Here is a 24,503-nt window from a genome sequence, read left to right as displayed (position 1 = left end):
GTGAGTGTGAGAGTGAGTGTGTGAGAGAGAGTAAGTGAGTGTGTGGGAGTGTGTGTGTGTGAGAGAGAGTGAGTGAGTGAGTGAGTGTTGTGTTGCGTGTGTGTGTGTGAGAGTGAGTGTGAGAGTGAGTGTGTGAGAGAGAGTGAGTGAGTGAGTGTGTGTGTGTGTGTTTCATCTCTCCGTTGCACTGATGGAGAACAGTGCAAGAGCAGTTCAAGCTGCTCCCCAAGTTATATAACACCAGCGAATAGGCTAACTGAAATAACACCATGCCAATCTCTAGGTATGGTGAAGGGTATGTGATGATGTGGGGCTATTTTAATTCCAAAGGCCAAGGGAACTTTATCAGGATGCATAGTATCCTGGATCCATTAAATAACTGGCCTTTAACAATAAAAATCTGCTAGCCTCTATGGAAATTCAACATAGGTTTAACATAGGGGTATGAATACTTACTGTATGCACCTGTATTTTAATGAAGAACATTTATTTATTTATTCATTCACTAAGAAAATTGTGAAAATTGTTGTCCTTAAAGGTTGGATTCTTCCTCTTTTTTTAAAATGAAGGCATTAAGATCCATTCCCAAAATATTTTTTTATTTTTAGTCAACTTTAGCATGGGGCTGAATACTTTTATAGGCACTGTAACTTGTTTGTTCTTATCTATATTTCTGATATGTTTATAGGCACTGTATACTGCAGTTTAGACCCTTTTCAAACGCTGTCACCAAGCACAAAGTGGCATATTTACTATTACAAAGAGTTTACAACAAATTTAACCTACAATTAAAAATGCTAAAGTTATCGTGTGTTGTTATAGACATACAAATCTTTATACCCCACAGTGTTGTACCACGTAGTGGTTGCCACTGAGAACCAGGAAACTCCTAGAACCTGGTAGTGTCGGCCTGCTAGTCCAACAGAATCTTCTGCCTGGCAGCCTAAACTACTGACCTCCAGTGATGGAACGGAACGTCACTTAAATTAGTGAGACTTATGACGACGTATGGCAGAATTCGCCTTTAACTTGCTTGATGAAGATGTTCCTCTAGTTTTACGAGGGTCTGTCAGTGTGACATCATACATCATAAACTGTTAAATTTCAGAATGTATTTTTAATTTTATGTTAATAATTAAAATGTATTTTATGGATTTTGGATCTGAAATAAAATATATATAACGTCATGTTCTTCAACAGTTTTTGCGCAAATCGTTGCCATTAGTACATGAGGAGAAATTTGGCAGCGCTGCTGCTGCTGCTGCCATAGAAAGATTGGTACTAAGGGTTTATTTTAACTAGTGCAACAGCGCCATCTGGTGTTTACAGACGCTAAAACATCCAATTGTTTTCTACACATCACGTGATAACAACACGGAAGATGTGAGATCTAATCGGCGGTAGCGTCAACTCAAGCCAGTGTCTCCTCACTGCTCTAACGGCACTTTAGGACGCGATGACAGATCAGGAGAGTAATGGTGACCCGAAAGAGACATTTTCAAATGGTGACACTTGTATATTCTGCAGAATCGCGTCCAACAAGACAGACACCGAAATTGTACATTGTGTGAGTTCTGTTTTTAGCTAGCCTACACTGTAGCTGCTGTTTTATCCATAGACATACAGTCTAGGTTTTCTCTGTAGCCAAATGAGTTTTAAAGTACTAAAGTAGCAACAAAATGAGTTGTATATTACATTTTTCTGTCGATTTCCTTGAATGATTCACATTTCCAGAACAGTAAGTGCATTTCTTGAATGATATTTACATCCAGTCAGAACAGTAAGTGATACTCACATTTCACATTTCCAGAACAGTAGGCCTAAGTGATATTCACATTTACAGAACAGAACAGTAAGTGCATTTCTGAAAAGAAGTGTCCTGAAACTACACTACACCTTCTCACAGTTCGTGAAAATGGCCAAGGTTTAAATCTCAAAAAGAATTTCAAGTTTTTGCCTGAAATTGCACTGTAGGCGGGTCAATATATGAAAAAAAACACACCAAAGTTCAAAAAAATTAATACAAAAGGTTTTTCAACTGATTATGATACCTTTAGATGTACTTAATAACATATTAAAAATCTAGTAAAATCTGACCCCACTAAAGGGGTAATTTTCAAGATGGCGTCCAAGATGGCCACCAGAAGCTAATTTGGGATATCTGAAGCATTAATCAGCCTAAGAAAGTGTTTTTCGTGTTTAATCTGATTTAGAGGTCACTGATTCATATACGTCAGACTAAAGTATCAGTTCATCATTTTTAAAGACTTGTCATTTTCAAGATGGCATCCAAGATGGCCACCAGAAGCTAATTTTGGCTATGAATCATTCAGCCTAGGAAAGTGTTTTTCGTGTTTAATCAGATTTAGCGGTCACTGAATCATATATGTCCCACTAAAGTATCAGATCATCATTTTCAAAGACTTAGAATTTTCAAGATGGCGTCCAAGATGGCCACTGGAAGCTAATTTTGGCTATATCTGATGCATTATTCAGCCTAGGAAAGTGTTTTTCATGTTTTATCAGATTAAGAGGTCACTGATGACTCTTCATCTCCACCTTTTTTAGTGTTCTTATAGTAGGACCTGAGGATGCATGATGTTTTCTCTCTCAGTGTCACCATGCCTTCAAAACCTTTCCCTTCTGTGAAACATATGTCATTTCCGTACCGCTCCCTCAGTTTAGCTTTCAGATACTGATTACCGAATGGAATGGAATCAACCTCAATCAAATACTCTTTCATGTTAGATCCAAGTACAGAGACAGTCAACTGTTCTTAATTGTGTGCATTTCTGCAAGACACTCTGCTGTTCGTGTAGAAGATATGGATTACCTTGCACTGCTGCCTGTGGAACGTGTCAAAATGAACAATGTGACAATCCACACAAGTTCCTTTCAGAGGAGTCAGAGGGTGATGAATAATGATATAATAATATTTCTGATCTACTTATGCGTATAGTTTAAGATTCAGTTGAATTAGCTCCCCCCTAATGATAGATGCCAACAATTATTGATCTACACCAGCGGTTCCCAAAGTTTTTTCCCCGCGGACCACCTTCTACATCCTGACTCGGCTCGCGTACCCCCACCATATAACACATAAAAAAGTAACTCATTCTATTGACGCATTCCAGGCATCGTTGTTTAATTAGCCGCCCTACATGATAACATAATCAAAATGTGCAACTGGTCTATGAGCTCTCACGTTAAAAAAACAGTGGAGAAGCACATTAGAATGGTTAGGTAGCATCTCACTGCAGACCACACACTGTGGCTTTGGGCAGTCTGTCTCCCAATCCATCATACTTTCGCTTTCTTCGCAGTCTTTTCTGTCTCGTTCTTTTATCCCCCTGCGCTCCATCTCCACCTTCATTAGTCTGCCCCCCATCCCATTCCATCGTTACCTGTGTCCTGCTCTGTTTCTCTCGCTTCTCCTCTTCGATCGCTTTAATTAGGCCTTTTGGACAGTGTCCCTGTTTTTAGCCAGTTTTCCATGTTTACGCAGCCTTCTACCTAGCCTATACTTCAACGAAACTAACGCGCCAAATATTCTGGCTGCCCGCAGGAAATCACATGTAGCCTATTGTGTGTAGCTTATTTTTTAATGAAAACATACCCTATTATAGAGTTTACAAATGATTTCCTTTAATTTCACGTTTCCATATCATTATAACCCGATTCGAAATGATGTATTATTTATGAATTAATTAGAGTATTAATTAATTAATCATTTTTAACACCTTTCCGACATTGTCCTTTTCATCTCGCGTACCTCCTAGTGGCAGCTCGCGTACCACAGTTTGGGAATCCCTGATCTACACAAATATACAATGCATGCCTATACAGTACATGGGTCATGGTTCATTAAAGTCATAAAACAGCCACTTACTCGCAAACTCTACTGTACATATTGTAAAAGCATATACCCTGTACATGAAATATAACATTAATCAACAAAATAACATTTCCATCTTCCTCCACACCAAGCATAATACATACTCTATTCTGTATAGGCAAATATAGTGTAAAGCCGATACATTTTGGCATATACAGTCCAGGGAAAACAAATGAAACACCCTAAAATATATATTTTCTGAAAGCATATAATCTGTAGATAAGATATAGCACCATTTAAAACATGTCCCATCTTCCTCCATGCCATGAACAATGCATTGCCCTCTATTCTGTATAGGCGAATCTAGTGTAAAGGGGATACATTTTAGCCTATATTGTCCAGGCAAAACAGATTAAACACCCAAAACCATATATTTTCTAAAAGCATATAACCTCTAGATGAGATATAACACCAGTTAAGACATGTCTTATATTCCTCCATGCATGCACAATACAATGCCCTCTATAATGTATAGGCGAATCTAGTGTAAAGGGGATATATGTTGGCATGTTAAGTCCAGGGAAAACAAATTAAACACCCTAAAATATATATTTTCTGAAAGCATACAATCTGTAGATAAGATATAACACCGTTTAAAACATGTCCCATCTTCCTCCATGAATGCACAATACATTGTCCTCTATTCTGTATTGGTGAATCTAGTGTAAAGCAGATACATTTTGGCATGTACAGTCCAGGGAAAACAAATCAAACACCCTAAACTACATATTTTCAGAAAGCATATAACCTGCAGATGAGATATAACACCAGTTAAGACATGTCCCATCTTCCTCCATGCCATGAACAATGCATTGCCCTCTATTCTGTATAGGCGAATCTAGTGTAAAGGGGATACATTTTAGCCTATATTGTCCAGGCAAAACAGATTAAACACCCCAAACCATATATTTTCTAAAAGCATATAACCTCTAGATGAGATATAACACCAGTTAAGACATGTCTTATCTTCCTCCATGCCATGGAGATGGTTAATAATCCTGTATTGCATTTGCTCTGTATTAAAACACATTGATTTTAATTTATGGCTGAAAAAGGTAGAGCATTGAAACATTTTCAATTTTAACATTTAAAATCCTATTCTTGTTTAATTTGACCATCATTTGATATCAATTTCACCCCTGTAGGCTGAATAGTAATTGAGATATAGCCATTCTAACCTGTTGACAGCCATTTTGGTGGCCATTTTGAAAATGACCCCTTTCCCAAGGTCAGATTTTACTAGATTTTTAGTATGTTATTTAGCATGTCCAACAGTACCAGAATCCATAAAAAAACCTTTTGTATCAATTTTTTTGACGTTGAACCCTATATTGACCCGCCTATTTACAAGGGCATTGTTCCCACCTCTTCTGGGGCCTACCATCAAATGTTGGACCTCTATAGAAAGCTAACCTCTAGTTTTCGTAAGAAACCGTCAAAATAAATGTGTGATGTACTCACAAAGAGTTACAGAGGCTAGAATATAGTTTTGTCTTTCTGCTGGATTACAAGCATTTCTGAACTGACCACATTTCAGCCCTCTGGGTCACTTGATATCCCTTAGAAACACAACTGAGCCCTAGCACCAGGTCTTGTGAGGCTGTGTGCAAAAGTAGATCAATATAGAATAAAAATATGAGTGCTTTAGACCAGGGGTCCCCAACCTTTTATGTACCATGGACCGGTTTGATTCCTATTTTTTTTTCACGGACCGGCGGGGGGGGGGGGGGGGGTTCGGGGGTTCCATGTTCCATATGTGTTGTGTATGCATTACTTGAAAAAAACTAGCTCCATTTATGTATGAACAGTGAAGGTAACAATCTCTTGTGAAAAACGTGAACTTGAAGAAGTGAAAATTGAACAATATGAACTATGAAAATTTAACAACTTGAAGCTACATCTATAAGTGTGAACATGCTAAAATATGGGAACAAAACATGGGAACTAAACGTGCATTACGAATATAATCAGTGGGAGCCCTGCTTGTTTCCCTGCAACAAGAAGCTTCCATCTGGTGATGGAAGACAGTGATACCCTCAGTGTGTTTGAAATGTCCAGTCGATTGCGCAATTTGGTCTTAGTTGCAGTCATTGCCGAAAACCCGGCCTCGCATAGATACGTGGTGGGAAACGTTTTCAGCGCTTTTACGGCTATCTCGGGATATTCTGCTTTGGTTTTGATCCAAAAACCCGCCAGAGAGGTTTCCTTATACACACTCTTAAGACCACCGTCATTTGCAATTTCGATCAACTGCTCTTCCTCCTGCGCTGACAAATTAGGACTATTCGGGATATTGACAAATGGGTTGCGGACCCACTCATTGGTTTGCCGTGGATCTTTGGAGAATGGGAAGTAACACTCAAACTCATTTGAAAGAGCAACAAGGTGATTGCGCACCAGCTGCGAGAGAAAGGGCCCTGCCTCAGTCTCTCCCAAAACCCCCACTACTGTTTGGAACATATCAAATACACCCCGGTCCACTCGTCGTCCCCACAAATCAAGCTTGGCTTTAAATGCAGCGACTTTATCTGCCAGTTTAAAGACAGTCGTCATTCTCCCATGGAGTGACAGGTTGAGGTCATTAAGCAACCCGAATATGTCACACAGGTAAGCGAGTTTTGACACCCAGTCCTCATCACTAAAATGTGCAGCTAACAGTGACTTTTTTTCTGTAAGAAATCTCTGCAGCGGCTCTCGCAACTCAAACACTCTGGCCAGTGACCTGCTAAAGATGCTTGTTTTTTGTTGCTCATTCTAGCAGTTTAGCTAACTTCCTGTGACACTACCGTTCGCCAAGAACTGATCAAGTGAAGTGAGCTGTCCTGAGGCTGCGCAGCGCTGAAGGCAATACTGTATGTAAAAGTGTTGAAGGCGGGACAGACAGACGTAAGAAAATAGACCTTGCAAAATGCAAACATGCGTGCAATCAAACAACTGCATATAGGCCTATGCCATGTAAAAACGTGACATTATTGCGAATTAAATTTAGTTTAGTTTGAATGCATTTTTTTTTAAACTCATGTCGTAGGCTACGGCCCGGTTAGGAATGTCCTGCGGCCCGGTGGTTGAGGACCGCTGCTTTAGACCATTATTTGCCAAGGTATGCTCATGCGTTTTGTAAAATGCCTATGGAAACTCCCCATAGGACTTTTTGTTATCCAAAATGCATACTGACACTCAAATGCTTACTGCACATGAACCCCTTTGTGTAGAAGCATAATCCTGGTCTCAAATGAAAGGTAACACTTTGAGGTTTCTTGTGGACTATTTAGATTGTATGTCAGGTGTTCTGATATAGACTGACTACACAAAATATGGAATAATTACAAAAAAGTCTATTTTTGCATTTACTTTGTTGGTTCAATGAGTGTGTATAAGATAGACTATACATCTGTACAACTAATATTGGATAATACAACATGAAGATTCAATTTCTATGGATTCTTGTGAATATTTCAGTACCCAATATGTTGCATCTAAGCTTACTTATTGTGCTGCAGCTACACTGCAGCCAGAGGTCAGGGTATCACCAAAAGCGGAGGAGGGGGAGGGGGGCATTTTGCATCTAATTTAATTGAGACATAATACGATTAATCTGAGAATGTAAAGCACTATACAGATTGTACATGACAAAAGTTGTCATTTTTGGATTCCCAAGAGCCAAAGCTTTGAAATTATGCTACATAGCAATATGGTGCACACAATTGATTTCGAATGTTGGGGGGAGGGGGGTAACCGTCCCACCGGCGGGACACTGAAAATTATGTGGAGAATTCCGGTATTTAGATTTAGATGAACTAGAGTGGTGGACACCGAAATTTTGACTATTGGTCCTGTCTCGACTTTTCTGACTCGTTTTGAATTGCCTTTGACTACTCAGAGTGGCTGCCAACAGGCATGCTCAAACATGTCCCAAAACAACCCTTAAGGTTCGTTTTCAAAACTGTGCAACTCACCGAGTGGTTAGTGGTGTTAGTGGTGATGTTCCAAAACAAGTAGTGTAGCGAAATGCAGTTTCTGTCGTGTTTTATTTGGCATTTTGTAAAATCCCATTGATTTCTGTTGGAAGACTCATTGCACGTTGATATTACTGCGCCACCGTCTATGCTTCAGGTTCAAATATTGAGCGGAAGTTTATATGCGGTTGTGAGGTGTCTGAAAAAATAGTTCCACAATAGAAAATAAGACGGCTGGAAATCATACATTGCGCCGATATATTTTATTTTAATAATCAATGAACACCACTAAGCACTCTGTGAGTTGCACAGTTTTGAAAACGAACGTTAAGGGTTGTTAGGAGAAATGAATGGGAAACTTACTTCCAGAAAATAAGTGCTCTCGGAGGAGGGGCGGTCAACCAGATAGCCGTATATGTCAGGCTAATGAATCTCTGGCCACTTGCTAACATCATCTACCCATTCTGTTATCAGCTCAGGGGGAGCCGGGACGGATGAAGCACGTTTTAATCAAGCGTAATTATGACCGCCGCGCAGCGAAGCGGCGGTCATATAGGTTTAGTTTTTTTTTTTTTTTTCTTTTTCGCATGTCCAAATTTCTGTCAATGATTCCCGGGACACTGAAAGACCGGGGTAGACGAAACTTGGTGGGCATGTAACCCCATATGGATAGCATGGAACCATCGTTTTTCGTTTTGATCTGTAGCCCCCCCGCTGGACTGCACCCCCCGAAAGGAGGGTAGGGCAGACACAGTTTTCTGTGAATATCTCGAGAACCGTAAGGTTTAGGAGGACCATTTTTTTTTTGTATGTTGATCTCAAGGGGCCATGTCAACCCATTCCATAACGACTCATTTCATGTATAGCGCCACCTAGTTAAACACAAAAAAGTAAAAATGAGGTGTTGTAATCGTATCTGTGACCTAACATAGTCAAAACTGCACGAAATTGGAAGTGTAGGATCATTATGACACCCTCTGAATGCACGCCAAGTTTCGTGGAATTCCGTTCATGGGGGGCCACACAATAAATTAATTTATGTTACTATACACCAACTGGCCTGTAGGTGGCCGGAGACAGTTTTCTGTGAATATCTCGAGAACCGTAGGGCCTAGGAGGTCCACCTTTTTTTTGTATGTTGATCTCAAGGGGCCATGTCAACCCATCCCATTACCACTTATTTCATGTATAGCGCCACCTAGTTAAAAATTAAAAAGCAAAAAATTAGGTGTTTTCATCACAATATCTCTGGCTGACATGGTCAAAACTGCACGAAATTGAAAGTGTAGGATCATTATGACACCCTCCGAATGCATGCCAAGTTTTGTGTACTTTCGTTCATGGGGGGCCTTACAATAAAACAATTTATGTGTACATTTAGTGACGTACACCAACAAGGATTCCCGGGACACTGAAAGACCGGGGTACACAACACATGGATAGCATGTCATTTTTCGTTTTGATCTGTAGCCCCCCCGCTGGACTGGACCCCCCGAAAGGAGGGTAGGCCAGACACAGTTCTCTGTGAATATCTTGAGAACTGTAGGGCCTAGGATGACCATTTTTTTCGTATATTTGCCTCCAGGGGTCATGTTAACCCAGTTCATGTGCACAAACAGATACACACACACACACACATTCACAGTAATCATGACACATACTCACACAGTAGACATATGTACGCTTCCATGCACAGGCACATACGCAGGCACACACACACACACACACACACACTCACACACACACACACACCCACACACATAACATAAACATAACACAAACAATCAAGAATTTCTCATAATTATGAACAGGCAAGATGGAGGTGGGGTTGTATAAAATGAATTTTACATGTGAAATCTATGAACTAATCATGTTTTGGTACTTGCTGTCTAGCAGATACCAGTGAGAATTGAGTGTGGAAAATGCAATTTAGTGAGAGAGTTAGAATCATATAGGCCTTTCAGCGTGATTTCTTTTTGTGGAAAAAATGTGCTGGACTGGGCGGCGGTCATATTTTGTACCGCTCTGCGGTACATCTAGTTTCCAAAGAGATTGTACCACAATGAAAGCTAATATTTTGTCACTAGCAACCTACATCTGTCCTCTGGCTATGTTAAATACAGTTGCATTTTCCTCCTGGTCGGGACAAATTAAACAGCATGAGATAATGATACATATAGTTTCTCCTTTATATTGTTTGGCAAATTTGACAGTCACAGTCAGCTTACATTTCAGATCATAGCCTACTTCTTTCTCTTTGTCGCCATGGTGGTACGCAATTAGAAAAAAAGAATAAGGTTTGCGAACCCTTTTGCTTTGTTGCCCATATAAAAACAAGAATAGGTTCATCAGCCTATTGTCATAAAATATTTTGTCTAACGTGCAAATTTAAAACAAATGGGACTAATTGAACGATGTCGGAGTCGGACATAGCATAGGCATAGTTCATATCGGAAAAAAGTTTAAACAATTTGAAACTCCAGCTTTCACCACCGCAGTCTTTATTAACGCCATCTAATCAGAACTCAAGCGTGCGCAATCGGCACCATAGCACTGGCTTAAACAGGCCATATAGCGCAATCTGCACCATAGCTCTAGCTTAAACAGTCGATATAGCGCAATCGGCACCATAGCTCTGGCTTAAACAGGCGATATAGGATACGGGTTTCAGGAGATTAAAAACCGAAACTAAAAAACAGACCAGGCCTCTATTTGAGACTGTCCTTTATTTATCCAAACCTGTAGCAACACCAGACGTGTAAAAGAGACAGGCTATTTGGGACAGGCTTTTATTTGAAGTTTTACGGTACAAACATTGAAAGGGTCTATATGGATAATATATATCCGGTGGTTGAACACTTTTGTATATAGGCTAATGATTCAAGTAGGCTAGTGAAATGCCCCATGTTGGGGAAATTGATTGACAATTCAACAGACAATCTCAATAATGCATATTAGCAAGTTGATAATGTAAACAAAAAGCAGACAATTGTAGGCAACACACAACACAGGTTACAATTTATGATGTGAAAAAGGGACAAATATGTGTCTTCTGATGATGTGTTAGGGACCAAAACAAGGAGTGTGCGGCAACGCTTACCTCTAGTACTTAACTGCCCTCAAGTGTTCAGGTGTGTGTGAGCACAACGCTTACCTCAGGTACTTAACTGTCCTCAAGTGTTCACCTCACCTTTATGAGTGGCTGAATGATGACATGTCTTTTGAATGTGTGTGTAAGTACATGTATTTAGATGTAGTTTTTGCAACAGGAACTAGCACTAAGCACTAGGCTAACTAGTACTAGGCTAACTCAGGGCTGCTGTAACTAGCATTAGGATAACTCAAGGCTACTGTAACTATGACTAGGCTAACTCACTGTAACTAGCACTAGGCTAACTCAGGGCTGCTGTAACTAGCACTAGGCTAACTCAGGGCTACTGTAACTAGCACTAGGCTAACTCACTGTAACTAGCACTAGGTTAACTCAACTGTAACTAGAACTCAGGGGCTACCTTTTGGAGAGCTACGTTCTGTCCCTTCTGGGACAATAAAGTTAATCTAATCTAAGCTACTCAGAAACAGGTGGGAGCTACTAGCTCATGAGCTACATGTAAATTTGCTACCCCTGTGACCATGACTACCCCCCTGTTACCATGACTACCCCTGTGACCATGATTACCCTTGTGACCATGACTACCCCTGTGACCATGACTACCCCTGTGACCATGACTACTCCTGTGACCATGGCTTCTCTCCTTTGTGGATTCTCTGGTGTGCCTGTGTCCTGACTCAAGTATTTTCCACATTGTGAAACCCAGAGGCCTAGGGCTTCTCTCCTGTGTGGATCTTCTGGTGCCTCTTAAGACTACGTGTGTTACTAAAGGACTTAACGCAGTCAGAACACCGATACGGCTTTTCTCCTGTGTGTGTGCGCTGATGCACTGTGACCTCTGACCTACTGCTAAAACTCTTCTTGCACATATTACACGGATATGGCTTTTCACCTGTGTGTGTCTGGTAGTGTTTATTGAGAACAAACAAGCGACTGAAAGCCTTCCCGCAGACAGAGCACTGGAACGGCTTTTCTCCTGTGTGTGTGCGCTGATGGAGAGTGACGTATGCCTTACTACTGAAACTCTTCCCGCACATACTGCAGTGATATGGTCTCTCTCCTGTGTGGACCCTCTGGTGTTCCTTCAGACCAGAGCTTTGTCTAAAGGCCTTTCCGCAGACAGAGCACTGATAGGGCTTTTCTCCTGTGTGTGTGCGCTGATGCATGATCAGCTCTGACGGAGTCTTGAAACTCTTCCCGCACGAAGTGCACTGGTATGGCCTTTCTCCTGTGTGTGTGCGCTGGTGCATCTTAAGGTTGCGTGTGTTGCTGAAGGACTTGCCGCAGTCAGAGCACTGATTCAGCTCTTCTCCTGTGTGCGCACGCTGGTGTATGGTGAGCTCTGACCTAGTCCTGCAACTCTTCTGGCACATGTTGCACGGAAACGGCTTCTCACCTGTGTGTGTCATGTAGGCAAGGCAATTTATTTATATTGCGCATTTCATACCCCAGGTAGACACAATGTGCTTTACATAGCTACGGCTTTACCTCAAATAAAAGTAAACAGGTATAAAACATATCACAAGTATAAAATATATCACAGTAGTAGAATAAGGAAACGGCTTCTCACCTGTGTGTCATGTAGTGCACGGTAACAGCTTCTCACCTGTGTGTGTCATGAGGTGGTTGTTGAGAATAGACGAGCGACTAAAGGACTTCCCGCAGGCGGCGCAGCGATGCGGCTTCTCTCCTGTGTGCGTGCGCTGATGCGAGGTCATCGCAGGCTTCGTCCTGAAACGCTTCCCGCACGTACTGCACTCATGCGGCTTCTCTCCTGTGTGGATCCTCAGGTGAGATTTGAGGTCACTCTTACGGACGGTCTTCCCACACTCGGCACAGTGATGGACCTTTTTCCTAGTTCGGCTAATCTCCTCTGTGTCCATTTAGTGATGGTTTGCAAGAAAAGAAGGTTGAGAAAACATTTTTGAAAAACACTAATAATTATTTTTATTATTGTAAAGATATTTTACCTCAAAAATGCCATAATACAAAAATACTAATGAGCAGCTTACTTGTAGGAGAGGTGTCTTTGTGACCATATTCTGTTATACTTGTAGGAGAGGTGTCTTTGTGGCCATATTCTCTTAAATCAGATTCTTCCTCTGGTATAATTTCCATCAGTGGAGACTTGCGGTTAAAGGATGCTGCTGTTTCAGTCTCACAGTCATGGTCTAGTCCAAACAGGCATTCTTCTTTGCCCCCCTCTTGCACACAGCCATGGTCTAGTCCAAACTCTTCTTTCCCCATCTCTTGCACTGGCGTAGGCAGCAGAGTTGGTTCAGTGTGTCCTGACATTTCACACTAGTTCCGTTTTGTATAACAAATCCAGTCAAACTTCTCATCAATGAAAGAGTTAAATAGCAAACAATACACATTAAGTATAATCTTACTTATAATCTTTATAGCATCCCAGCACCTACTTAATAATTACACGTATAATCTTTAGAGCATCCCAGTACCTACTTGTAAACATAGGAGTTCAGAAGTCTGGCATTGGTGTGTGGTGTTGATATTATGCCTCTTCTGTCCCACCCATTAGATTCAAATCTAACCAATCGCCTCTTCTGTCCCACCCATTAGATTCAAATCTAAGCAATCGATTGTAGGAGCTTTTGGAATGTAAACTAGATTGGCAGGCATTCATGTGTATGAGCCCTGTTTACACGTGTGATGGGCCTCAGATTGAGCTCAGCTTGCCTGAAACAATGTTAGGGAGGCGGGGAGGGGGTGGAGGTGTGAAAGTGGTTGGGGGGGCAACAAAGAAAGCTTCCATTCTTCCTTAAAGCATTTCCTACTCCATGCATGTGCTCTGGACTTTATTTATAGTAATTTGTATCATTACTGTATATTTACTTTATTTATAGTCATTAGAGTGCATGAAAATGCACTCTACTGTTCTTCCTAGGCTTCTTCTTCTTCTTCTTCTTCTTCTTCTTCTTCTTCTTCTTCTTCTTCTAACGCAGTTAATGCAGCTTCAACCGTTTAACGTAGAAACTTCATTCAAACTGCGTTGCGTAGGTCTTACTTATGACATGTGGGCTATGTATTTTTCATCTTTGTAACTTTTATACTTTTTAAACTATTAATTAAAAACTGCTCAAAATTTCCCCATAGACTTAACATGGGCTGATGACATCACAATGGACTAATTAACTTGATTTGCACCTGGTATCATCTTCCAGCTGCTCATCTAGGCCCCATCAAAGAATCAGTTCAACTGATTGCACCTGTATCAACTGCTTTCTACTGAACTAGACCAACTCTCTCTGTGTCTCCATTCTACAAGGATATAAGACACATTTCCTCCAACTTTCTATCCATTCATCCTCTTCAAACCATTCACTCATCCACCCATTAAACTATCCATCAACATCCATTAAACAATCTGCCTATCAACATCCATTCAACTTTCTGTCTATCAACATCCATTACACTATCTACATTTAACTTTTAAACTATATACTCTGTCTCAGGCTTTAAGCATACAATATGGCTCTATTAAGACTGCCGTTAAGCAATTAGAATCCTATGGCAGGTGTTCGGGCCAGCTGCATCAACTGCCAGTCTCAGGCTTTAAGCATACAAACTGGCCCTATTAAGACTACACATCCTGTCCAACTGCTTCCTCTGCCAAAAACTGTTCCAAAATAAAAGTCCTCACTACAATATTTCACTGTTAAACAATTTAACCCTTTAAACTACTGAACCTTTTAACTGTTCAGCCATTGTAACTGTTACTTGTCATCAACTATGACTCCTACCCACTGTAGCTAGTTAGCTAAGTTAGCTAAGTAACTTGGTTAGCATAGTTAGCATGCTAGTATGTTAGCATGCTAGTTAACATTTTTAGCAAAACTGCTAAAAATTATTAGCTAAGTTAGCTAAGTCACATGGTTAGCATGCTAACATGTTAGCATGCTAGTTAGCATTTTTTTCAAAATTGCTAAAAATGATTAGCTAAGTTAGCTAAGTCACATGGTTAGCATAGTTAGCATGCTAGCATGTTAACATGCTAGTTAGCATTTTTAGCAAAACTATTAAAAATGATTAGCTAAGTTAGCTAAGTAAAATGGTTAGCATAGTTAGCATGCTAACATGTTAGCATGCTAGTTAGCATAGTTAGCAAAACTGCTAAAAATGATTAGCTAGGTTAGCTAAGTCACTTGGTTAATATAGTTAGCATGTTAGCATTGCTAACATGCTAGTTAGCATAACTACTAAAAATGAAAACATTAGCTAAGTTAACTAAGTTAAGTATTATCCACCTATTTAACTGTTCAATCATTCCAACTATATTAAACCTTATCTACCAAGCAAATCATTTAACCATATAAACTATCCACCTATTTAACTGTTCAGTCACTCCAACTATATTAAACCTCATCTACCTAGCAACCAATATAGTTTGTTTTTACTCTGTATGATATTTTACATCATATTTTTTGCATTTTCATGCACTGTATTTCCTTCAGGAAATGCTTTTCTAGTTATTCTTCTTCTTCTAACGCAGTTAATGCAGCTTCAACCGTTTAACGTAGAAACTTCATTCAAACTGCGTTGCGTAGGTCTTACTTATGACGTGGGCTATGTATTTTTCATCTTTGTAACTTTTATACTTTTTAAACTATTTATTAAAAACTGCTCAAAATTTCCCCATAGACTTAACATGGGCTGATGACATCACAATGGACTAATTAACTTGATTTGCACCTGGTATCATCTTCCAGCTGCTCATCTAGGCCCCATCAAAGAATCAGTTCAACTGATTGCACCTGTATCAACTGCTTTCTACTGAACTAGACCAACTCTCTCTGTGTCTCCATTCTACAAGGATATAAGACACATTTCCTCCAACTTTCTATCCATTCATCCTCTTCAAACCATTCACTCATCCACCCATTAAACTATCCATCAACATCCATTAAACAATCTGCCTATCAACATCCATTCAACTTTCTGTCTATCAACATCCATTACACTATCTACATTTAACTTTTAAACTATATACTCTGTCTCAGGCTTTAAGCATACAATATGGCTCTATTAAGACTGCCGTTAAGCAATTAGAATCCTATGGCAGGTGTTCGGGCCAGCTGCATCAACTGCCAGTCTCAGGCTTTAAGCATACAAACTGGCCCTATTAAGACTACACATCCTGTTCAACTGCTTCCTCTGCCAAAAACTGTTTCAAAATAAAAGTCCTCACTACAATATTTCACTCTTAAACAATTTAACCCTTTTAACTACTGAACTTTTTAACTGTTCAGCCATTGTAACTGTTACTTGTCATCAACTATGACTCCTACCCACTGTAGCTAGTTAGCTAAGTAACTTGGTTAGCATAGTTAGCATGCTAGCATGTTAGCATGCTAGTTAGCATTTTAAGCAAAACTGCTAAAAATGATTAGCTAAGTTAGCTAAGTCACATGGTTAGCATAGTTAGCATGCTAACATGTTAGCATGCTAGTTAGCATTTTTTTACAAAACTGCTAAAAATGATTAGCTAAGTTAGCTAAGTCACATGGTTAGCATAGTTAGCATGCTAACATGTTAGCATGCTAGTTAGCATTTTTTGCAAAACTGCTAAAAATGATTAGCTAAGTTAGCTAAGTCACATGGTTAGCATAGTTAGCATGCTAACATGTTAGCATGTTAGTTAGCATTTTAAGCAAAACTGCTAAAAATTATTAGCTAAGTTAGCTAAGTAATATGGTTAACATAGTTAGCATGCTAACATGCTAGTTAGCATAACTGCTAAAAATGATTAGCTAGGTTAGCTAAGTAACATGGTTAATATAGTTAGCATGTTAGCATGCTAATTAGAATAGTTAGCATACCTACTAAAAATGATTAGCTAAGTTAGCTAAGTCACATGGTTAGCATACTTAACATGTTAGCATGCTAGTTAGCATACCTACTAAATATGAAAACATTAGCTAAGTTAACTAAGTTAAGTAACTTGGTTAACATATATTATCTTTGATAACATAGTTAGCATAACTGCTAGCAAACATTAGAGCCATTCCAACTGTCAGTTATCGTCAATTATCTACCTAAATAATTTAACCATTTAAATTATCCACCTATTTAACCGTTCAATCATTCCAACTATATTAAACCTTATCTACCAAATAAATCATTTAACTATATAAACTATCCACCTATTTAACTGTTCAGTCATTCCAACTATATTAAACCTCATCTACCTAGCAACCAATATAGTTTGTTTTTACTCTGTATGATATTTTACATCATATTTTTTGCATTTTCATGCATTCCTTCAGGAAATGCTTTTCTAGTTTATATTGTTGCTGTATATTTACTGTATTTATAGTTGTTTGTATCGTTGCTGTCTATTTACTGCATGTGCTATAGGCTTTATTTATAAGTACATTTGCTGTGCATTAGTACTTTATTTATATGTACATTTGCTGTACATTAGTGCTTTATTTATAGGTACATTTGCTGTACATTAGTGCTTTGTCTGTGTGTATGAGTGTTTCTGTTCTAAAACAAAGATTAGACGAGGACAGAGATTAAGAATGATACTGTAGGATGATTGACAAGCAAGCAACATGGAACTGATTTTTTTGTTGCAAATTCACACAGGGCATCATCAGTTTGTATAACTTGATATAACTTGGCCTCTGTTCTGTTTTGTGTAGAATGATGAGCTTGTGTGCTTCCGAGACGTGAAGCCGGGAGCCCCTCATCACTATTTAGTGATCCCGCGAGACCATGTGGGCAACTGCAAGTCACTGAAAAAAGAGCACATCCCGCTGGGTAAGAGCACATGCCGCTGGGTAAGAGCACATGCAGCTGGGTAAGAGCACATGCCGCTGGGTAAGAGCACATGCAGCTGGGTAAGAGCACATGCCGCTGGGTAAGAGCACATGCCACTGGGTAAATATGCCGCTGGGTTAGAGCACATACCGCTGGGTAAATATGCCGCTGGGTTAGAGCACATACCGCTGGGTAAATATGCAGCTGGGTAAGAGCACATGCCGCTGGGTAAATATGCAGCTGGGTAAGAGCACATGCAGCTGGGTAAGAGCACATGCCACTGGGTAAGAGCACATGCCGCTGGGTAAATATGCCGCTGGGTTAGAGCACATGCCGCTGGGTAAATATGCCGCTGGGTTAGAGCACATGCAGCTGGGTTAGAGCACATGCAGCTGGGTTAGAGCACATGCCGCTGGGTTAGAGCACATACCGCTGGGTAAATATGCCGCTGGGTAAGAGCACATGCAGCTGGGTAAGAGCACATGCCGCTGGGTAAATATGCCGCTGGGTAAGAGCACATGCAGCTAGGTTAGAGCACATGCAGCTGGGTAAGAGCACATGCAGCTGGGTTAGAGCACATGCAGCTGGGTTAGCACATGCCGCTGGGTAAATATGCCGCTGGGTAAGAGCACATGCCGCTAGGTAAATATGCCGCTGGGTTAGAGCACATGCAGCTGGGTTAGAGCACATGCCGCTGGGTTAGAGCACATGCCGCTGGGTAAATATGCCGCTGGGTAAGAGCACATGCCGCTGGGTAAATATGCCGCTGGGTTAGAGCACATGCAGCTGGGTTAGAGCACATGCAGCCGGGTTAAAGCACATGCCGCTGGGTTAGAGCAGTGTTTCCCAAACTTTTTTTCTGGGGACCCACTTTTTAAAAATGACAGACCATCGCGACCCATTACACCTCAAATCTACCCTGCAACCACCAATATTGTTTTAGGCCACAGGTTCTCGAACTTTTCTATGCCTCCCCCAACCATACATTGCTATAGGATCCCTGCTTTTAACACGGTTGTGTTGCATTTTGAGCGCGAAAAATTGGAAATGACTACTGAAAAGACACGTTTTAATGCGCACCCGAGAGTTTGGGGAAATTCTCGCTTATTGCGCAGTCGTCATTCGTCAGCATAGTAAGCTGTTCCTGTATTTCTAAAAGAAAATGTTGTAGGCTACGTTGCGTTGCAGACAAATGGGTCCATAACACTGTGGACGTCAATTCCGATGTAAACAGCAAATAACTCAAGTCGGTATATTGTATTGTTTTATATTATTATTATATAATTATTATTATTAATAATAAATAATAATTATTATTTAGTATTATATTATATTGTATAGTCGTTATATCAGAACAAGAGGCTTTTGCGCAATAGCCAGAAGAATGCGCCTTTACTTTGGAGTTAGCGTGGTAGAAAACGAGAGGAATAGTGTTTAAAATGCCCATTTAAATTGTAGCCTAATATAATGCACTGTTGTGCATTTTAAATCAGAAATAAGAATGTGAAGAGGTTGCTATTAACTTTAAAGATTGCATCTACAATGGAAACTATCTACATGCAAATTGAATGGCCTTATGTCCGGTCTATGGATGTCTGCTTTAGCTGACAGCACGGTCACTAGATTTTAATCTGTAAAGTTGAGGAGCTGGTATCTGTTAATGTTGCAAATAGGCGGATTCATGTCCCTTGTAGTTTGCAACTGTGAGGTACATGGCAGGCGCCCCACAGAACGGTTTCATTTTGAGAGGTAGATATCCATGCTGGCACCCCCTCTGCGATGCGTTCGTCCCCCAGTTTCATGAGTTTTTATGACAAAACCGTGACTGAACAAACTACATCCTAATAGAAAACTGTTAGCTTTCCTGGTATCAAATGACAAATGGTATTAGTTAGGCCTATAACACAACATAAATTGTGCTGGCGACCCAAATAAAATCTCCTGCGACCCACACTTTGGGAAACGCTGGGTAAGAGCACATGCCGCTGGGTAAATATGCCGCTGGGTAAGAGCAGCTGGGTAACATGCCGCTGGGTAACATGCCGATGGGTAAGAGCACATGCCACAGACTGAGTTGGTAGAGAAGTGACGTAGCCTGAGTGAATGCCCCCCCCCCCCCACTCTACACCCCCCCCCCCTTCTGCCCCAGTGCTGCGGATGGAGGAGATGGCCAAGGCAGTCCTGCAGATGAAAGGCATAAGTGATCTCCATGACATCAGGTGATGTAGCCCTCTGTGTGTGTGTGTGTGTGTGTGTGTGTGTGTGATCCTTAGGGCCTATTCAGACCGCACGGGTGGTAGATAGTGTGTGTGTGTGTGTGTGTGTGTGTGTGTGTGTGTGTGTGTGATCCTTAGGGCCTATTCAGACTGCACTTGTGGTAGATAGATAGATAGATAGACTCTTTATTCATCCCAAGGGAAGTTTTAGGCATCCAGTAGCTTATACAACCATAACACAACACACACACACACACACACACACACACATATCTCACATACATAAATATCACTCACAGAAATGTGAAAATGTAAAGAGCATATGAAGTGATGACAAAGTCTGATATGGACTGACCATGTGATGCAGTGACCATTATAAGGTGCTATAGTAGAGTGTGTGTGTGTGTGACCATGATAAGGTGCTATGGTAGAGTGTGTGTGTGTGTGTGTGTGACCATGATAAGGTGCTATAGTAGAGTGTGTGTGTGTGTGTGACCATGATAAGGTGCTATGGTAGAGTGTGTGTGTGTGACCATGATAAGGTGCTATAGTAGAGTGTGTGTGTGTGTGACCATGATAAGGTGCTATGGTAGAGTGTGTGTGACCATGATAAGGTGCTATAGTAGAGTGTGTGTGTGACCATGATAAGGTGCTATAGTAGAGTATAGTAGTATAGTATATATACTTTTTTGATCCCGTGAGGGAAATTTGGTCTCTGCTTTTATCCCAATCCGTGAATTAGTGAAACACACACAGCACACAGTGAACACACAGTGAGGTGAAGCACAGACTAATCCCGGTGCAGTGAGCTGCCTGCATCAACAGCGGCGCTCGGGGAGCAGTGAGGGGTTAGGTGCCTTGCTCAAGGGCACTTCAGCCGTGCCTACTGGTCGGGGTTCGAACCGGCAACCCTCCGGGTTACAAGTCCAAAGTGCTAACCAGTAGGCCATGCCTGCCCCAGTGTGTGTGTGACCATGATAAGGTGCTATGGTAGAGTGTGTGTGTGTGTGTGACCATGATAAGGTGCTATAGTAGAGTGTGTGTGTGACCATGATAAGGTGCTATGGTAGAGTGTGTGTTATGGCTGGGACAACGCGTCGACGTAATCGATGACATAGGTGCCTTACTCAAGGGCACTTCGGCCGCGGCCCACTGGTCGGGGCTCGAACCGGCAACCCTCCGGTTACAAGTCCAGAGTGCTAACCAGTGGGCAACGGCTGCCTGTACCATTTAAATTAAAGACCAGATAAAATCCTTTCATTGAGCTGCACTTTTTACGCACGCAGCCTTTCCTTGCCCCACCCGCTCTCTCTCTCTCTCTCGTAACGAGCCCGCTGCTCCTCCTCTGCATGTGCATTTAACAAAATATTCACGATTGTTGAAGGATTGTTGTTGCCACATAGAAGCATTGCATAGAAGACGTCTGGCTAAATTGCTATTAAATCCGCTTAGCATCGTGACCATGCTGCGCAAATTTGTTCAAAACTGCTGCATTTAAGTGAACTCTGCTAAGGTCTTATCACAACATAGTAGCCTACATTGAGGAGACTAAACTAAGTTAAGTTATGCAATCAAGCAGTATCTCAAAGCTAACGTTAGAATACTGTTTGGATGTCGAGTTTAGCTTGCTTACTTACAGCTGCTTGTCAATTTCGTTACTCATGCAGGGCTCATTTTATTGACTCTGACACTGAATGTTTGCAAAATCCCGATGTAAATGGAAAAGTGTTTTCCAAGACTCAAAAGTGCTTGTCCCAAGGAGAAGTAGTACGAACCGTTATTTGAACTAACTACGTTATGAATTGATCCACACATCAGCAGCCTTTAACTGTGTTAAGTATTACAATTGCAAGGGTTCCCTCAGGAACGTTTAAAGTGACAGGCACTCAATTAGACCTATACACTACTGAACTTTATTGAATGCTACCTCTGACTAAGAATGCATTACTTTGCACTTGTATAGTCTTTATTTTGGAATTTTAAGAGCAATAAACATATATTGCAATATTAAGGAATTTATGTTTTTTAATTCAGATATGTAAATCAACATGTATAAATTGCTATTAGTCAATTAATGGGGAGATAATTGATAATCGAATCGAAATCGAATCGGACTGAAAAAATGAATCTTTAAATTAATCGATGCATCGAAAAAATAATCGCTAGATTAATCGTTTAAAAAATAATCGTTTATCCCAGCCCTAGTGTGTGTGTGACCATGATAAGGTGCTATGGTAGAGTGTGTGTGTGTGTGTGACCATGATAAGGTGCTATGGTAGAGTGTGTGTGTGTGTGACCATGATAAGGTGCTATAGTAGAGTGTGTGTGTGTGTGACCATGATAAGGTGCTATGGTAGAGTGTGTGTGTGTGTGTGTGACCATGATAAGGTGCTATGGTAGAGTGTGTGTGTGTGTGTGAGCATGATAAGGTGCTATAGTAGAGTGTGTGTGTGTGACCATGATAAGGTGCTATGGTAGAGTGTGTGTGTGTGTGTGACCATGATAAGGTGCTATGGTAGAGTGTGTGTGTGTGACCATGATAAGGTGCTATGGTAGAGAGTGTGTGTGTGACCATGATAAGGTGCTATGGTAGAGTGTGTGTGTGTGTGACCATGATAAGGTGCTATAGTAGAGTGTGTGTGTGACAATGATAAGGTACTATGGTAGAGTGTGTGTGTGTGTGTGACAGTGTTGTAATGTAACGGAGTGCAAATACTTCGTTACTGTACTTAAGTAGACATTTCACGTATCTGTACTTTACTTCGCTATTTAAATTTATGTCAACTTTCACTTTTACTCCACTACATTTCCTAGATAAAATGTATACTTTTACTCCGTTATATTTCCACTAAGCATCTTCGTTACTCGTTACTAAAACATAAAATTAGAAGAAATGTGTGCGACTGCAATAAGGGGGGTTTGGTGAATCACTGCTCCTATTGCATTATGCACGCTCCGCGCTCTATTTCAGCTCTTGTTTGTTGCTAAAGGAGGAGGACGCACAAGTGAAACCACCATGGAAGCACGAGCACCTACTGGAGGACCTCCCGTAATCATAGACGACCACCCCGACGATAGTGGTGAACTCGGTGAACAGGGTAGTGGTGAAGAGAGAACGTCATACACTCGTGGCCGTATTTGCAAGAAATGTTTCTGTACATTGGCAGCTTTCTGTGTAGCTGAACACTCCGCTACCTGCCCTAGCGGCCTGTGAAAGGCTATTTAGCGTCGCAGAACTTGTCTTCAGTCCAAGAAGAGTAAGACTGAATCAGGTGGGTAATCGGGAGAATTCCCGGTGGGCCGCTTCACTTTTGGGCCGGTCGAGGAAACAAATATTGACATTTGTCACGTTAGTCTATCTTTTCTTAAAGTAGGACACGTTCCGCATTCTGTGCATGACACCAATGCAATGCCTCTGCATGGGTTGTAGCCTACGTGAGGGAGTTCTCCCCTCCCAAAAAGAGTTGGTTGGGTCCATATAGTCCGTCTTTTCCAAAAAGTTTTCTCATCAGATACGGATAGCCGAGCCAGCCCTACAGTAGACACAAGCGTCAGGAAGGATGGAGGGTAGAAAGAGGCCAGGAGAGACTGAGCAGCAGATCAACCAGTCGACCACTGAAAATGATGAGCCCGAAATTAGTGATGAGGAGGCCATGACTACAGGGACAAGTAGAGAGGATAAATTAAAGTTATTTAATGTAAGAAAGAGCAATTACCCTACATGATAAACCTATATGCCTTGTTTGCTCAGAAGAGGGTGTAGTAAAGGAGTAGGCTAAATCACCAAACAACAATATAGACTACCCATGCAAAAAACATGTAGCCTACACATTAGTTCAATATGCCTCTTTGTGGAAGCGTGGGATAGGCTACATTTCAAAGGCTTTCTTTTTTTTCTTTCTTTCTGTTTTTGTTAACTTGTGGAATATTTTTTGCTTACTTCTCTAAGTTGAAGTGAATTATTATATAACCTTTATACATTTGTTGAACCATGGTACTAATAAAAACTACAGGATAGTAATAGCTGAAATGTTGCTTCATTTATCCAATTTCCACCACTATGGAAAACGTGGGCTGGTCTTGGGCCTGAAACTCCCGGGCACTGAATTCTGTCAACTTTGAAAACCAGCTTCTTTTGAAGATGAACAGACACCTTTTCCGTTTCAACTATGACTGGCATATTAGTAGCTGCTGGACATAGGTGGCCTGTGTGTGTGTGTGAGAGTGAAATGGTGACCTGGGGAGTAAGCCGTAGAAATGCTCATACCACATGACCAAAATGTTCTCCCTACAAGCAGGTCATTTAAAAAAAAAAAAGAAATAAGTTATTTATTCATTTTTACCTGAAGTTCATACAAAAGTGAAGTTTCTTGATGAGTGAGATTAACCTGGGAACCCTGAATATGCTTTATGCTTTACTATAAAAAAGCCAAAATAAAGTTCACAATAAAAGTTCAAAATAAAACCGCTTGCTTTTTACTTTTACTTCAAATACTTAAGTACATTAAATATCAGAAAATTACTTTTGATACTTAAGTACA

General features: G+C 40.8%; 2 protein-coding genes across 2 annotated transcripts in view; one reads left to right on the top strand and one right to left on the bottom strand.

Moving 5' to 3' along the window:
- Positions 1–1,399: 1,399 nt before the first annotated feature.
- The window catches only part of LOC143110123 (adenosine 5'-monophosphoramidase HINT3-like), a 26,744-nt gene continuing 3,640 nt past the window's right edge, over positions 1,400–24,503 (top strand). Inside the window, exons 1-3 of the mRNA XM_076272961.1 lie at positions 1,400–1,567; positions 17,629–17,746; positions 19,896–19,965. Coding sequence (XP_076129076.1) covers positions 1,457–1,567; positions 17,629–17,746; positions 19,896–19,965 — 299 coding nt within the window. The 5' untranslated portion in view covers positions 1,400–1,456. The remainder of the gene's footprint in view (positions 1,568–17,628; positions 17,747–19,895; positions 19,966–24,503) is intronic.
- On the bottom strand, positions 11,564–12,846 carry LOC143109700 (uncharacterized). Its single transcript, XM_076272502.1, has 2 exons — positions 12,570–12,846; positions 11,564–12,359 (listed from the first exon to the last, which is right to left on the bottom strand). Exons 1-2 carry the CDS (start codon positions 12,844–12,846, stop codon positions 11,674–11,676), a joined length of 963 nt encoding a protein of 320 aa, XP_076128617.1. The 3' UTR covers positions 11,564–11,673.

Source organism: Alosa pseudoharengus, unplaced genomic scaffold, assembly GCF_046254945.1.
Source record: "Alosa pseudoharengus isolate Yale_2024_CS ecotype anadromous, Long Island Sound unplaced genomic scaffold, YU_APseudo_1.1 YU_APseudo_1.1_scf_7, whole genome shotgun sequence".
NCBI classification, from domain to species: Eukaryota; Metazoa; Chordata; class Actinopteri; order Clupeiformes; family Clupeidae; genus Alosa; species Alosa pseudoharengus.
Note: the sequence above shows the minus strand (reverse complement) of the source record. Positions and strands in the feature narration are given on the sequence as shown.